At 35.4% G+C, this 18,590-nt stretch overlaps 2 protein-coding genes across 2 annotated transcripts; one reads left to right on the top strand and one right to left on the bottom strand.

Annotated features, from left to right (window-relative positions):
- Window positions 1-1,375: 1,375 nt before the first annotated feature.
- LOC144448519 (KICSTOR complex protein ITFG2-like) lies at window positions 1,376-10,226 on the bottom strand. Its single transcript, XM_078138787.1, has 14 exons — window positions 10,064-10,226; window positions 8,683-8,778; window positions 8,035-8,076; window positions 7,274-7,372; window positions 6,826-6,919; window positions 6,229-6,317; window positions 6,017-6,079; window positions 5,506-5,624; window positions 4,916-5,016; window positions 4,279-4,329; window positions 3,637-3,725; window positions 2,966-3,083; window positions 2,232-2,405; window positions 1,376-1,729 (listed from the first exon to the last, which is right to left on the bottom strand). Exons 1-14 carry the CDS (start codon window positions 10,157-10,159, stop codon window positions 1,668-1,670), a joined length of 1,293 nt encoding a protein of 430 aa, XP_077994913.1. The 5' UTR covers window positions 10,160-10,226; the 3' UTR covers window positions 1,376-1,667.
- Window positions 10,227-10,450: 224 nt separating this feature from the next.
- On the top strand, window positions 10,451-14,361 carry LOC144448373 (uncharacterized). Its single transcript, XM_078138594.1, has 2 exons — window positions 10,451-10,514; window positions 11,488-14,361. Exon 2 carries the CDS (start codon window positions 11,815-11,817, stop codon window positions 13,399-13,401), a length of 1,587 nt encoding a protein of 528 aa, XP_077994720.1. The 5' UTR covers window positions 10,451-10,514; window positions 11,488-11,814; the 3' UTR covers window positions 13,402-14,361.
- Window positions 14,362-18,590: the final 4,229 nt, after the last annotated feature.

Raw genomic sequence — 18,590 nt, 5'->3', positions numbered from 1 at the left:
GTTGTACATCCAGAATGTGGATAGATGTTACCGTACTCATTAGCAACTACAGAAACTCTATTGTAGTCAAGTTACAGCTTACAATTGTGTTTACATTGTGTGTGTGGAGGAGGGGGAGGGGGGGGGGGTGAAAACTTATTGTTTATTTGTAGGAGGGGACATGAAAATTGTTGAGCCCCGGCCTGTGACGGGGGGGGGGGGGGGGGGGGGGGGGTTCTGCAAAATTGTGATTGCTCAAAATGATCTCTCCCCAGGTGCCTGCCCCCCCCTCCCCCTGTAACTGTGAATTCCACATACACTTGACCAGGGATTATTTCAATAATCAACATGCAAAATGGACTTGAGTTCAAAGCTGATATCTTTGTAACCATGGCGAGTATATTACAGTTTAGTGATATATCTTTTAATTTATCTGTACTCAAACTCTGAAATCAACAGTCTTGTTTGCATAGGCTGCTATCGCTGTTATTACATAGACATATTTTCTTGCAGGATTTTGATATTTACAGAAATGTATTCAGTGGATTTCATTCATATAATAAAAAGGGTGCGTTTTGGGAGGGATGTATTTTCATTAACAGTATTTTACATTCATTATTCATATCCTTTACAAAGTTTAAATAAAAGTACGTAGCTTAGCCAGATAAAAATTGTTCTGTATGCAGAGGTGTGCACACCCAATTTTTATTATAGTGTTCCCTTTTAATGCCCTTTTTATACCAATATAGACCTTATACGTGTAGGGTCTATGATACCACACGCTAGCCAAGTTGTAAGCATTCAAACAAAATATATGGAATTTATATCTTGTTTGTCACTTGTATAATGTCATTTGTGGTGCTGGAAATGCAAGTCAAAATGTTCAAAGTCACTATGCATTACTCTTCCCAATCTTCCATAAAAAGGCCATTTGTCAGTTCCAAGATGTGTGTTTCACACTGCCCCAAACAACACCATGTATTCTGTCCATATACACTGGGGGTTTGCATGCCTACTTGGGAGGGGAGGGGGAGGGCTGGAGATGGTTGTCTCCTGTCATTGATGGTGCTTAGTTTTTGTTCTATTAAATCAATGGAAAACAAGAGGAAAATATGTCTGTCCAATATTTTGTGATGAAAATGTTATGATTTTAGGCAGAAATCTAAATGTAACAACATAAACAATATTGTCTCATGCAATGCATCGTGAAACCAGAAAATCAACCATTATGTTTGTACAGGTATAATTGTCGTAATTCCCCAATATTTTTATTCATTCAGCCGGGAAAAAACTCATGGCGTAAGGGTTTTGTAATGTCTCATCTTCCATTTAAAGCTCTGTGGGTCACTTGTGTTTCTTTGGTTGAATGAAGACAAATAGTATATATACACTGGTAATAAATAGTAGAGAAGAATTTTTATTGAACAATTCAGTCTGTCTAGTTTTGAAATAAAATGTTTATTTACAAAAATAATGTTGTAATAGTTGTACAGAACCAAACACAAACACTTGCAACTTGGTCACATTATTCTGAAATTTTGATGTTGTCATGGTGATAGTTCTAAAGCTTCTGTGAAAAGTATTCCCATAGTTACAAGACTTAGTGTTACTGTACTGATGGTAAACATCTTGGCTCCATCAACAAGATGGTTACCATGGCATACACTGTTCCTAACCCAGCAGCAACATCATGATTGTTTACCATAGATACACCATCTATAAACGTCTCTTAATTGACTTGTATTTGAATCTGTGAAATAATCAAAAGTAAGCAAATAAGACTTGGAATTTCTGTTGTAATCTGTTGTAAATCAACAATTTTGAATGATGTTTTCATTATTTAGCGAACAACAGAAATGAAACATGTCATATCTAAAAATAATCTAAAAGCAAGTTTTCCATATCATGTTTTTGTATACTACACAGTGCTTTACAGTTTTTACCCCTGGCATGAACCTATAATAGCACAGCAGCCCTTTATACTTCCATGACTACCTGGGAAGTATATAATCCATTGCAGTCTCTGTAAGCACCTAGAATCAAATCATTCACATTGCAACCTCTATCCTACCATGTCCCCAATTATACAGCTGGGTTGACTGGGACACAATTGTGGTTCAAATCTTGTGCAAAGAGAGTTTGGCCATTCTTAAGCAAATGGCAGCAGATTCCAAACCAACCATTCTTACACATTTCACCATCATGACTCCATTAAATGAGACCCAATCCTGTCCTCTTTTGAAAACACTTACCATCAATATTTAACTCTTTCAAACGTTCCAGTACAGTGTCATCTGTTGCCATGACATCAAGTAATGATGATGATGGAATGGCTGCTAATTTAACATTCCAGTATAGGTAAATTTGATTATTAAATGTTGCATACACTAGTGATGGACTATTGTAGCCTCCCACTCCATAGTGGCCTGATAAAACAAATGGAAAGTCACTGTAATAAAATCACTTAAATGGGGAATAAAGGTGACACTTGGTTAACCTAGGTAGCATTTCTCATGCTCACAAAGCCCAGGAAAGTCATTTTTCACCTACCCTGCAGCGCACGATTTCTCAAAATGTAGTTGCCAAAATTAGGGATTCATTGTCTCGTTGCTGATCTTACAAGATATGCAAATATGCCTAGCAACAACAGTTGTCAAACATGTGATCACAGTCAAGCTTTCGCTATGGCCATGTGCAATGATGTTGAGAACAATAGTGTGGCTAAGCATTTGACACTTTTAGCTTGACCACCCTCACGTGGTTGCTATGGATGCAATGGCTCACGCATCTTGTGAGATCTGCCATGACATGAAAAATGGCTTATATAATTGGCAAATCGTCATGCTGGGATAATTTTATTTTCATATCAGGATGAAGAGAACTAAAATACTCTAATTTGGACTAAAACAAAATATATTCTTGCCCAAAAAGCTCAAGACTCTTTAAGAAGCCAAAACTATTACATAAATTTAATGCAATATCTTACCAGCACAAAAACCACAGACATTTTGTTCAAAATGAAACCTAACAGTCTGTTTCTTCTGATCTACGATGTATGTTTGACCATCCCAAGCACAGGCTATCACTTCCTCTTTACCATCTCCCTGTATGCAAATTAACAAGAATTAAATCAATGAATTAACTATTTAGACTAAATAGAATGGTTAAAGCAGTAGTTAATATCATTGGGGATGATCTATATGTACCATCTCTTGGGATGATCTATATGTACCATCTCTTGAGTTACATTTTAATGCCTGCACTACTAGCAAGTCAAATTCTATAATTACCAGTACATGTAGATGTTATTCCCCAACATTTTTCTTCATTCAGCCAAAGAAAATTCAAGTGACCTAAAGGGCCTTTGCCACTACTCAGCTAGCGACTCAGTGACAACCTTTAGGTCACAAGTATTTTCCAGCTGAATGAAGAAAAATATTGGAGAATAACATAATTATACCAGCACCAGTAATATCAAAGAAAAATCAGGGAAAGTAATGACAATTTTGAATGTCTTGACTCATATTTCGAACACTGCAGAACCAGAGATATAGACATGCGTTGTCGTGACATAGAACAAATGGATTATATATTCCATATTTTTGGCTTATGCATGTATAATCAGCGATATTCGATAAAATTACAGAATGTGCTTACTGTTATATCAAGTTTTGATAAAGCAAATAATTGATGATCCACTAGATGTGACCACTGTATCTTGTCATCAGCTACTAACATCAACGTACCTATGACAAGAAAATAACAAACTGGCGTCATTAACTTTTATCTGATAGGCTTTGAAGAGTCAATTCTTTACAACATCCTAAAAGAAAAATGGCAGAACAATGTTGCAAATATTTCAAAATACCTTCCTTTACATAAATTTGCCTAAATGACATATTGTTCATAAAATGGAAATGCAAATTGACAAGTTGCCAAACTGTGTATAAAAATGGAACCTCTTTGTAGTGAATTTGTCGTTTGACATGAAATAGCTTTCATTAGGTGTTCAGGACAATGACTGAGAAACATGGAGTTTAGGCTACATGTTTTTATAGGAGATATTTCAATATGTAAAAAAAAACAAAAAACAGAGTTTGTTTCAAAACGTTACACTAGTTTTGCAACAAGAATTGGCTTTCAGTAAGTTTGAATTATAATTATCATCTGAGGTAAAAATTTGCTGCAGTATTTTCTGAGACAAGAGAAGAAACCGAACTACTTACCATCCAATGTACATACATGTAGTGCATACAAACCAGTATTTTCTGAGACAAGAGAAGAAACCGAACTACTTACCATCCAATGTACATAGTGCATACAAATCAGCCTGGCCTGGTTTGGAATCACCTACATGGCAATTGGAGAACATCACAGAATTAATAATTTGGTTTGTATATTTTTTTATCACCTCAATGTAAATTGAATCTGTCTTGTGAACATGCATTTTCAAGTACAACCCACAGTTATGGAATGCATTTACCTTTTGAATTACATCAGTTATCCACTCAAGAGAAATTCAGGAATGGCATTAAGACTCATCTTTTTGCAAGGACATTTTTACACCACTACTCATTAATTGTTCAGAAACTTTGAACTTTACTGCATACTGGATTCATGCATTTTATTATTGATTGATTGATTGATTGACTGAATGATTGATTGATTGATTGATTGACTGACTGACTGACTAATTGATTGATTGATTGATTGATTAATTGATTGATTGATTGATTGATTGGATATTCCGTTTTTGGTTGTTGATGATACAAAGAGTTTTATCTAACATTTGATTTAATCTTGATTTTGGATTCACATAAACCCAAATTATTGATATATGTTCATTAAGAGATCGCTGTGTACTTAAAAGAAGCTATAGTAGCAGAGACTAATAATGTGAAAAGGTGGCCCCCCAAGTTACTAGTGGCTGACCAACCTCTTGAGATGTGTCCAACTATCTCTGTTGAAACTCCAGGATTTCTAGCCCTGGTTGTTGAGATAGGGTGGTATATGACATGGTGCTCTGCAGTCTGTTCTCTGCAAATATAAAGTTATGTAAGTTGTAATACTTTCCAAGTTAACTTGTCATGTTTCACTTGACAAAAAAGCTTGAGTGATTTTACTTTGTGTGGGTGCGTGTCTGTGCCTGTCTTTCAATCTGTATATCTATCTATCTGTCTGTCTGTCTGTCTGTCTGTATGTATGTATGTATGTATGTATGTATGTATGTATGTATGTCTATGTATGTATGTATGTATGTATGTATGTGTGTGTGTGTGTGTTTAAAATAATGTATTTACCAGAACATGGTGAGACAGAACATAAATGTATGTAAAGAAGAAGGTTGATGGTGCAAAGACATAATTTAGATTCAATTTATACAATTCAGAGATTTATCTCTCCATAGTACATTGTTCATGAATCTGACTTCTATACTTCTTTTGAAAAGCCCACACTATGCAAATGAGGTGTCCGTAAAGATGGATATGCATCAGATACCATCACTGTAGATTTTAAGCTACTTACGATTCTTGGTCTTTATTTTTGACCCAGTTACACACCAACTCTACATAATTACAGCCTGGTTGAGATACCACTAACATTGGGTCACCACTACATTTCAGACTAATTGCTAACGAACCAACCTGAAAAGAGAACAATTTGGGTCACTGCAGACTAGCAACCAATGAATCTAACAGAAGTACAAATTGAAGATAACAAGTCATTGAGAATAACATAGTCACCGCTATGATTGTTTTTTTTTTATGTGTGTGTGTGTGGGTTTTTTGGGGTTTTTTTTGTTTTGTTTTGGTTTTTTTTTTTTTTTTTTTTGGGGGGGGGGGGGCTGTTCAAGCATGTCTGAGTTATGGCTTTGGACATGAAAACTGCGCCAACAAGACAGGGACTAACAATAACTGAAATTCTTAAGATAACCCTAATTCAATGATGAACCAGGATTGAAATACATCCGTTCAATATACATGTGTCATATCTATAACCATAGGAATATGTAAAAGTTTTCAATAGAAATTCTTACCTGTCCAGGTAAATACCATTGTTGTAGATGTACTAAATGTCCAGCTGTAAATCCGCTACTATCCTGTATAAAAACAAAGTGATACTAGGACTTATAAAGCAAATATGAAATCACTCGACTATCTTGTCCAAAAATAAAGTGATATTGGGATTTTGGAGAAGGTGGTCTTGGAACATATTCTTGTCGATGAACACAGTATCAACAAAACTTACAGTTTCTGTTGGTGTCTGTTCAACCCATCTATATGCTCTGACAATTCTGTCTGTGTGACCCACTATCAGTTCACACTGTCCATCACCATCTGTGAAGTAAATGATCAACATCTATTTTAATAATACACCAACATATAATTGTTACACATATACAATTGTACCAGTGACTGCTTCCATTTGTGCACATGCATACACATACTAGTGGTATTTGCACTGCAGGGCAATACCAAAAACATTTATTTTATACCTGCATGTAAGTGATATATGCAAATGAGTTCACAATCATGCCTTGCACACAAAATCGCATGATCACATAGAGTGATTTTTACAGAAACTTGCTATTTTTTGGATTAAAATAATAAAACCCCATGCCTGTATGCCAGTGTTCTCCAGAACCCAACTAATAATTATGGAAATAACTTTCCTGGAGGGGTATTCCCCTTTAACTATACAAAAGCACATTTTAATTAACTTTGTTTGAATGTAAAGGACATCACATTAAAACTTCATTCCTGCTTTAAGCACAGAGGTTGTATTTTATCATTTGAGTACTTTACCCATCCCATGTTCATAATGTAGAATCAATAACAGTCTTACCTATATCATAAATTAACAACATTTTTGTGTTTGCAGGAATATGTTGTATATGGTTAGCCTTTAACATATGCATCTCCTCACTAGTTGGTTCTTCCTGCAAAAAACAAAACAAAACAACTGTGTTTATTCTTGTTCTCTTTATCTTGAATTTTGCTTATGAGCTTCAATGAATAAGGAATTTGCAAACCTGCCATGTTGAATGTTGCATCATGGGAAATGTGATAATAAATATTAATCAATTAGTATTATAACCTATATTGTTACATTGTTTGTAACCACAAATAATCAATTCATCGTCACCCTGACCATTGTGGGAGGTTTATTTTATTGGTAGCTCCAGATTACATATTACGGTAACCACAGATAATCCTATAGTCATTTGCATCTGAGCATGCTCAGTCTGGATTGCAAGTTCCCTATTGGAACCACACTAACTAGTGAATCTTACCTGTTTATCTTTAGTTTTGTCATGGTCACTTTGACGTTTAGAATCTGTGACATTAAATATATGACACCATCCTTCTGCAGTCAGGCATACCAGAAAATTCTGAGAAAGACGACAAAACTATTAGAATATATCGAAAGGAAATGTAAATTCTAATGAGATAGCTGTGTTATTTCAGCTAGTAATGGGTAGTTAAAATTACATTGTAGTCTTCTGTACAGTTTGAAAATGATACTGTAAGGTGTATTCCTTTGTGTGTGTGTGTGTGTGTGTGTGTGTGTGTGATGATTCATTCATTTTATTGCCAATTTAAAGTAAGTGACAATTACATAATGACAGGAAATAAATAAACAAATTGGCAATTTGGAGTAAAAAAAATAGCTTTTCGCTAATCAAGTTTGGCGCCACCTCAGAGTTCATATACATCGACAGCGATAAGGGCTACACAGAACTAGAAGAAAAATCATGATGGGAGAAAATATCAAATTAAGTCTTTGAGGCTTCCTTCCCTGTTTTGCCATGGAGTTTTCCATGGCAATCATAGTAAATCATAATAAATCAAATCAATCAATCAATCAATCAATCAATCAATCAATCAATACTATCATTGACATTGAATTGATACAATGATAGACAAGAAATTTAACCACTGTATACATATCAGATCACTTTCAGATATGACGAAATATACAACAATGTGAGATGGCCCCTATACAGTCATTCAATTCAATAATCTTATTTCACTTTCATTTAAGAAAACTTACTGTCTTTTTATTGCAAATGTCTCCAACACCAACACAGGTAACCTGAAATTCAGATTCATAAACAAGACTGAGTCCAAATCCAAAGATATACAATAACATGAAGATTTTACAAATCTAAATATGACTCTGAATCTTTGCCTAACTTGAAAGTTTAATTATTTTCTGAAGTACTTTTTACTATATTGCAATATTCAAAAGTGTTGATTAAGTACTTTTCTACCAGGAGCACCATACTGTATATTCCATGAGTTTACAAATTGCTGAAAACGTTGATACATTAATGTGTCTTTTTGTACTTTTAATATGCTCTAACTATTTCAAATAAATGTACATCTACATGTACAGACTATTTACTCAATGAAAATGACACTTCATAAACAGGTTGAGTGAAAGTAAGTGAATCAATATCCAACATAGTTTATTAAACTTGCAAGATGTGCAACTCCGCAGTCATTTTAACATCATAAATCTGGTGAGCAGACAGATAGACCAGAGACTTGGCTATCATGGTTTGAATATGGCTTTCACATTAGTATTCTGTAAGGCCAGTATGTTGAGTCAGATAGCCAAGTCTTTGGGCTAGCAGACAGAGTTGTAAATGATATTGAACTGGGAATTGACAAGGTCTGTGAGACTACTAGTACTAACCATTCCTAGTCCACTTGCCACTTTCCATGGCTGTGTATTCATTCCTTTGAAAATACATAATAAACCATTCACTGTGCCAACAACAAACTCATTCTCCTACAAAGTAAATACATAGAAAATGTTCATTATAATACAAAGGACAGAATCCTAATGTTAACGAGTAACTTTACTTTATCTACATAACGTAACTGTACATAAATAAATACAACTAGAAGAAACACAGGCTGAGTTGACAAGTTTTTTATTTAGGTAAAAATATTTAATATACAAAAGTGTAATGATACATGTATACAGTTGATTGCATACTAGGGGTTTTGTCAACTTATTATGCATACATTTTTGTAAACTAAATCAGGACATCAAATTGTTTATATTGCCATAGAACAACTTCTACTGTTGTATGTTTATGATACAATGTAGGAATTCTCACATGTGCAGCACACAAATAATCAATGCATTCTTGCTCTATCCCATCCCCTCCCTTACATGTACTTGCACACACACACACACACACACACATACCCTTTCTCTTAGGAAGCCCCCCCCCCACACACACACACACACTCACTCACTCCCCCCACAAAAAAATTGTTTGGTGGTCTGACTTAGAGATGGTGATTTAGGGGTAAACCATTTTTTTTTGGGGGGGGGGGGGGCCTAGAGGATTTGGACCCAACATTTTTTTTTCCAACCACCAAGACAGCAATTTTTTTTCAAGAGCAACTACATGTAGACAGCAAATCTTTTGCCCTGTAGGGGTACAGAAATTTTTTAACAAATTTTAGTATATGCTGAAATTTTGCCGCACCGTGTTGTGTAACTTTTTATTTTTGAAATTGAGCATTCTCATATGAGGAGACATACATGGTGAATGTAGCTTATTTCTAAAGTACAGAGTAACAATGACTGCAGCTTTAATATTTCAAAAATAGCTCGTAAAATTGGAAAGTAGGCAGTAAAAGTTGAATAGAAGTTTGAGGGAGCCTAGTGGAGGAAGGTGGGTGGGAATTCCCCCATCCCGTCCTGGAGATTATTGAAATTCAAGGACTAAAAGAATGCTTTCTGGCGCTATTTTAACATGTCAAGGTAGTAATAATATGCCAGAAACACATCTGCCTGGGAATTTGACATTTATAAATTATTATATAGCTACACTGTAGCTTCTGCACTTGCAGCACTACAATTTTTGTAGCTCATACCCTGGAAACAATTTTTTTTTTCTGTCTAGAGTTCGTCAAGATATTTTTCCCGACTTTTGGCAGGCAACGTTTTGTTTTCAAAATTTCTCTAGCCCCCCCCCCCCCCCGAAATCAATGTGGTACGGTGTACCCCTTAGAAATTAGCGGTTGCTAATTCGAATTTTTTCGAATCTTTGTCCAACCTTGTCATTGTCGACGTCACCAAGCACAAATGCATGAGTGAATAAGTTCCCTGGTACATCCAACTCCAACCTCTGTACAAATGACACGGATCTCATGTCTTTCCAAAGTATAATAATGTTGTTTAAAATCACATCTCCATCACAAAATTCTTTTCACAGGGCGCAGCCATTTTCTTTTTGACCCTTCACCCTTGACCTCAACTCAAATCTCGTTTGAATTTCATTGCCATACAGCAGCGTATAGATCTATTTAAAATTGGTCCAACCGATTTTTTTACTATAAAATGTAAGATTTTTACACTATAAAGCAAACTCCTGTACACTTTTTCTTACATGGCGCGTTCATTTGGAACATTCCTTTATGAGTCAGACGAATCTCGTTTTGAACGAGACGCGAGATTGTTGTTAAAAACAAGTCGCCCGACAGTTGTGATTGCTTGCTCTGAAATCGGTGAGTATACAAACGTACTCCGTCGACCTTGGAGTTATTGCAGTGTTTATGATATGTTCAAATCTTTAAAAACAAAAATGAACGTGCATTTTTGCTATTTTCATAATTTGTAAACGGCAGCTATTGTTATTTGACGAAAGCTGTTACTCAATGGAGTAGAACTGATTTCCAACGAGATCGAGAAAGGTGCAGTTTATTGCCGAGCTGAAATTCATGAAGTGCAACGACGGGTGTATAAATGCAGATGTGAAGGGTTACTACACGTGAAGCGTGTCTGTCAATCTTACTTTCCCTTGCTTGAATTGATATTCAGTTTTAAAATGCATTCTGTAATTTTCTATTGCCTTCAACTTCGAGCACAGATCTGGGAGCTTTGCTGTACAAAGTCACTCAATAGAATCGTAGACAGCTAGTGCCAAGGAGAAAAGGCTTTGACTCTGAGATATACGTGTACTGTATTACCACTAAGTGTGTATGCAGAATTCTACCTAGACCTTGATAAAGTAGTTGGCTCCCATGAATTCTTGAGAACAGTCGACATTATCATTAACACAGTCTCTCTATCCATGGATGTATTAGGAGATCTCAGGCCTAATACATCCATGCTCTATCATTCATTGTGCATAAAAGTACAACTTTGTTAATAAATTAAAGCCCCATACTTCCTTGGAAGAACACTGTTATCTGCAAGAATGAACAGTCATGGACTCTGGATTCACAGTATCTAATTAAAATTTCCACTCACAGTGTCGAAACATTTACATTTTTGACTGAGTAGAAATGTTCATTTGATACTAGTAGTAGTGCTGCATACATACATACATACATACATACATACATACATACATACATACATGTGCATGTATATATACATTGTGTACTTGTGAAATACTTTGTACATGTTCAATGTACATGTACTTGAGTTGAATTCCTTAAAGATGACTTTTTTTTTTACGTATTTGTTTATTTACAGGTGAGACATGAGGATTGATGACTAACTTACTACTGTACTGAAGTACATTGCATCATTGCCAGTGCTGTTAGCATACATGTACCGTATATGCATCAGTTGATTCAAGAACGAGTCAGTTCTCTAGTAACAACTCAGCTAAAATAACCACATGAACTTCTCAACTTGCTAAGGCGAGAACCTTCAATGAATGATTTTGTGTAGCATATGGTCCCTGTCGGTCGAATATTTGGATTCATTGTCATAAATATTGGTTCATGAAACAGACATTGACTGAACACCTATGAATTTACCATAAATCAATTGCATTGCTATCATTTATCGTGCAAGATGAATATGCAAAAGAGACTACCATTCTACAGATCGCTGGACAATGCTCCAAGGCCTTTCAAATGCACTGTATGTCCACAAGCTTTCAAACAAAAAGGACACCTCCACCAGCACATGAGAATTCATACAGGAGTGAAACCTTATCGCTGTGATTTATGTGGATATGCCAGCACAATTCGTGGAAATTTAACAGCACACATCAAACTACGACATAGCAATAACAATAATAAGTTGCGGAAATTCCGCTGTCCCCATTGTGGATTGTATTTTAAGTTTTTTGACTCACTGACTGTACATATTTCAAATCGACATGCCATGAATGCGCTACAGAAGCAGAGTCAGATGCCCGATGCAAGAGCTCCAAGTCAACTCCAAATGGTGCAACAAAGTGAACCTTTAAGTCATAGAATACATGTTACCCTGCCAGCTACACACAGTCAACCAGTTATGCCCCAATTTCCAGTAGATTTTAACCCTCAGAACATACCCACAAGCAGCTATTCCATGCCAGTCTTGCCTCCAGTTAATACTCAAAGTGACAACTCTATTCTGAATGAAGAAATTCAACAATGGGAGGTTATCGGTAACTCCAACATTGAAGCTCGTAATGAAGTAGTGGTAAATACGAATATGGAATCTGAGAGTGAAGCCCCTACTGAATCAACACCAGTGCCAGTACAAGCACTTGAACATGCAGCCTCCCAGTTAGAAATGAAAGAAGAAGGACATCAGTTTCCTGCATGTGAAAGGGAGAGGGAACAACAGCATGAGGAGGAGCAGTCGTCCTCAGAGTCCATACCTACGACGATAGCATTTTCACCAGCATCCATACAGCAACGGTTGTTGTATTCATCAAGTCTTTCAAAAACATACCGAGAAAAAAGTAGTCAGAAGAGAGCTGAAAGTAGCACATGTGATGCAGGAAATGATGATGTCTCTAACAGAAATGATGATGTAGAAATGACAGCCGATAGTGTTATTGGAACTTTGTTATCTGATGAAGAACCTAACAGTACTGGACAACAAACCAAGGAAGTAAATACGAGTAACTCTCAATCACAAGATTGTAGTCAGGAAAATATCCCAAACACATCAACAGATAACATCTTGCCAACTGATGTGATTTACTTTGATAAATCAGGGAGTGTTCCTCCAACAAGTGTAAAGTCAACTCCTGGCAGCAGACCAGTTGTATCAAGTCCATCAAGTAGAGCAAGTGCATCTGACATGCCAGCCCCTGTTTCAAATAGTTTTGGTGTCCGCTGCCCCACACCGATTAGTCCGATGTCTCATCACAGCATGAACAGTCCAGGTCTTCATACATTTAATCACCACGCACCAAGCCCATCAACTTCTAACATTCCTGCTAGCCCATCTAGGAAGTCGGCCAGTAAGAAGACAAAATTTCAAGACAAGGATTCCTTGCAGTGTGAATTTTGTGATATAGTGTTTGGGGATCGTGTCATGCATACCATTCACATGGGATGGCACAGTCATCACCATCCATTCCAGTGTGGTGTGTGTGGACAACAATGTAAAGATAAATATGATTTCATGTGTCATTTTACTCGGGGACATGAGGGCTAACTGTTCATCAAACCCATAAAAGTTGCACAGTTTAACATACATGTATAGATTGAAAGATATGTCATGTACATTGTGCATATACACTCCTGTAATACCGTATTAAGTCATAATGGTGGAATGGTTAGAGTGACTGACTTGAAAGCTACATGTACAGGTTGCAGGTTCGAGCCTCATTACTGCTGTTTGTTTCTGAATGGCTAAAGTCTGTTGGTAAGATTTGAACTATGATTGTGCCTCGGTCAACCTGAGATGTATAATTGGGTACCTGGAAGGATAGCAGTTGCAATGTGAATGCTTTAATCCTATGCACTTATAAAGGCTGCAATGGATTGTATGTTCCCCAGGGAGTTGAGAAAGTATAAAGGGCTGTTTGGCCGCTACAGATCCGTACCAGGGGTAATACATTGTACTTGTAAAGCGCTTTGAGCACAGAGTGGGAAAACACTATACAACATTATTATTGTTATTTATGTGAAGGTCATGGTTAAATGGAACACCAACAATGCCAAAGCTATCCATCAACATTATTGTATATTTTACACTTATTATATTTCCTGGCTATGAGTATGAGGACACTAGTAAGTGTCTGTTACCATAAGGGCTGTTAATAGTTATGGAGCAACTATTTTCAGAGGTTGAAAGCCAAGGGTAATTAGGGAGAACTTAGTGTTCTGTTAATGTTGTTTTTCTCAACTTGTAGTGTTTTTGTGTACAAACAATACTTTCCTGGTTGAAAGAGGATTATGCATGACTAACGGGTTTGAACATATTTGTTTCAATGTGTGTGGTGCGTCAGTAAATATGCTTGGTAAAAAATGTTACCATGACCTCTGGGCTCGCTTAGACTGAAAGAATCAGTTGTTACGCTCGCTCTTCTCATCCCTTTCCAAGAATGATTGTAGGGGGTCTGTGTGCTGCTTTGTAACAACATGGTGTTTCAACCAATCATTTCACTCCATGTCGTTTACTGATAGTTACATGTACACCCTATATGTTCATGCCCACACTGCACATGGTATGTGTGGTTAAAATCAGCTGATACAAAATGTAGCTCTCTGACAGGTTTGAATGTTGATATTTGGTCCTTGAATAGGACATAACACATCACATGTACATGTACATTTGTATATCAGCAACATATTTGCATACACAAATATTAGATATTAGTTACCTATTATTTTGTGATGATTCCAACACGCTATCCTACATGATTTGTGCCTACAGTCACAAGAGGGTGGCCGGATTTATAGATAAGGTTGCCCCAGGGATGTCTTTTCACAGTGTGTGGCTAGCTGTGAAGTTTTCAATACTTGTAATATTAATTTTAATACCTCAAAGAACAAGGTCAACTTATTTCAGATGGTTCTATAATATTAATAATGACAAAAAATGAAATAACTGTTCAACTCCTTTTTATGATGTGCATAGCTGGTAAAATTCTACTTTAGGTGTTAAGAATTTTATAATATTCTGCACTGAAACAACTCAAGACTAAATATTTTGCCAGTCTGGTACACACATATTTTTCTTCTACTATGGAAGTCACATTGTATGATTTTTCAATGGTTTGTGTTTGATTTCTCAGTATAGTCATAGTCACATGTTTGTAGTATATAAACATGTAACACTGCCTGTATCAAACATTGTACATGTAGCTTGGAATACTGTTTCCTGGGTTTTATGTTTATGTTTTGTTTAGTTTACCATTCTTAATTTTGATAATGTGAAAAATTATAATTCATTACCATGATTCTTTGTCTGTAAAATTTGATGATCTGTAAAGTAGGTCTATCATTATCAAAGCCATTAAATTTTTTGTAATATTTAGTTATGACAGTCCTTTTCAAGTTACTGTTCAACGAGTCTGTTCGATTCAACCGTGCAGAAAACGATAAGAAACTGTTAACTGCACATGCTACACTTTTTAAGATAGCAAGATTGAATGAATACAGTTTCTTGCTACATTTTGTCTGAATGAAATGAACCAACATGCTCATCAGGCCTAAAAAAAAATAATTGTTTGGTTCCGATTACTCAACCCCCACCTAGCTTTTCACTGTTGACCCTAAACTTTTTTTACATATTCGAGAAAAATATAATAAAATCACAAAAATTGTGAAGTCTCACAAGAAATAGTGGATGCAGAAACTGACATCAACTTTAAAAGACAAAAGAAAACTATTCTTCTAATCTGTAATGGATGTACATCTGATAGGAAGAAATGAACAACACAGATACCATTTGGAAAACCTGAACTAGACACTCACACATGAAAAAAATACAATAAAATAATTTAAAATCTACCTACCCCACCTATTCTAAAATTGAGCGTAATCGGAACCACGCAAATGTTTTTTTTATTAGGCCTCATGCAGACATACCTGTGACTGTCAGGGCTTTTCAGATAACACATTCATGCTTAAAGCAATAAAGAGCACTCCCAAATTATTACCATTCTCTAATAATAATGTCCCAGTTGCAGTTAGAGCAAATTTAAAATTATCAAATATGAAGATATTGAGATAAAAGAAAGTACTTTGCCGATGATACGCCTTGTTTTCAGAACAGTATTAATTCGGATCGTCAAGCCTTAAAACTTTACGCCATGACTAATGACATGCCTGTTGAAATTTCCACTTGTTAATCATGTATGTTAATATAGACATGCATACAAATTAGCCTTCAACATCAAGCATTAAATTGTTCAGACACAGATCCGGGTATAATATTCCATACATATGTACATGTATTTATATTTTAGTGTATTAGATTTACGTATTATAATAATAGCAGTAAGGAAACATCTATGTTACAGAGTATGTAGTTGTATTACATTATTTTATCTCTGACATACTGATTGTCAACAGGTATCTTTCATTGTACAGAAATAAAATGGTCGTAAAGTATATTTTGTACTTTGTCACTTAATTGAAATTTTGCTGTTTATCAAAAGTATTTTTTATACCTAAATCTAACCATCGTCATAAAACACAACCTCTTTTATGGCACCATCCAAAATGCTCCACCAAGAGGTGTTATTTTGCAGAGTCACGGAAGAAATAACAGCTATGGTTTGCGGGAACAAAATTCAACAAGACGATGTTGATCTTCCAGCCTTGAACAATTCATTATCTCATCATCCCTAGAATCATCTCCACCAATTATTAGACTGCATGAACACTCAGTATTTTTGGAGTTTGAATATATTATTGACCCACCACCACCTGACTTCAATATCACTTATTTGAGCACTTTCATCTCCTAATGCCTAAAACAATTATACAACAATTTTTGAACATATACTACTGTACTGAGCCATGTTAGCACCCTCACTCAGGCAAGGGCCCAGTGCTTTTGTTTTAACAAAGTTTGTTTATGTAAAAGATTCTGTTTAACACCCAGCCTCTCCCTACCCATTATGTATATGCCAATAAAAGACCAACAAAGTACATGGTTGAGACACTCAATTCATGCATTTATCCCTATGGTCATGTATAATTTTTTAGTTTGTATAACAAAAATCTGATGACTTTTGGCATTCTTGCAAACCAGAGCTGTTATTTCTTTTGCGACATTGCGAAAATAAATAACGAAATGGGCAGAATCTCTTTGGCAATGCATCTTGGACGGTGCCATGAAAGAGTCTGTTGTTTATGACAATGATTTTTGGATGAAACGTAAAAATTAATCCTATGAGCATATTTTAGCCACTTGAGCTTAAAATGTGGTTGACTTCAATTTCGTAATAATACACCCAAACATTATTTTAGAGGTCATATTTTTCACCGATTGGCATTCAGATAGAATTTTGCTTTATAACTAACACAACAAAGCAAATTATCCAACCTTGTGTATACATGAAATAATTTGCGCCCATACCAACGATGAACTTGTATTCGGGTTGACAGATATACTGGCAATATGCAGGCATGATGACCTTCAGTAGCAGTGTTACATTACATGTATCGCAAACCACAGCTGTTATTTCTTCCGCGACACTGCAAAATAATGAGACCTATCGGCAAGGTTTTGGATGATGGTACCATAAAACTTGACTGTGGTTTATGACAACATGGTGTTAGTACATTCTCGAATTTTTAGAAATTTTACTTGATACCAGATTTTACAAAGTTGAACATACTTATCTCTGTTTTGTCACCTGTTAACTTAAACTGCAGTTTGTTGAAATTTATGGTAATTTTATATATGTTTACGGATTTACAAAGCAGTTTGAATTCCCAATTTATTTGGTCGTTGTATGTTTTGAACAATATTTGTTTGTGACGTCCAAGAAGTAAACAAAATGAACACAAAGAGCACCAGTTGATGTAATATACAATGATGTATTTCTTTTTGATAAATATAAAACATAACATAATGTCATAAATAACATACATTGAACATTTAAAACTATAAAACTATGTAGTATATAAAATTCATAAAATATTTCGAACACTTGCTTTTTATCATTATTTGACTTGGTAGCTATACTAGTTTTACACTCTATGATTTCTTAAATTACACTCTATTGCTTTGATCTAGAAACAAATATACATTACGTCCAAGGTTGACCCTCAAGTTCACACAACTGAGGTGAAAGGTCACATTCAAGATGATAAGAACTCATCCAAGATTCTAAAAAAATTAACACATATAGATAAATTGAATCCATGCAATTTAATTTATACAGAGTTATATACATTATGAGCCGTAGTATTGACAATGGACCGGCTTTGGGTTTAAAGTGGCCATATGGATGAGAATTTGGTATTTATTTTGGATTTTTATTTGATAAAACAGCTTCACTATATTTTTCTACATGAAAATATAATGTGAAATAACATATATCAAGTCCATGTTCATAACTCAATACATTGTAAAAAGATGCAAAAAGGTGTAAAAAGTGTTGTTATTGTACGTACAATAACAAACATTTTACATGTTGTTTAATGTTTTTCAGTTTATTGAGTTATGAACATGGACTTGGTATATGTTATTTCACATTATATTTTCATGTCGAAAAACATAGTGAAGCTGTTTTGTCAAATGAAAATCCAAAATAATTACCAAATTCTCATCCATATGGCCACTTTAAAGCCATGGATAGCTGCTAGACTAAGGGTGGTGCAAACTGATAGCTCAATGAGAAATCATGAACCAAGAGTTGTTCCGAAGTGAATAAACCCAAC

This window comes from Glandiceps talaboti, chromosome 17, assembly GCF_964340395.1.
Source record: "Glandiceps talaboti chromosome 17, keGlaTala1.1, whole genome shotgun sequence".
Lineage (NCBI taxonomy): Eukaryota > Metazoa > Hemichordata > Enteropneusta > Spengelidae > Glandiceps > Glandiceps talaboti.
Note: the sequence above shows the minus strand (reverse complement) of the source record. Positions and strands in the feature narration are given on the sequence as shown.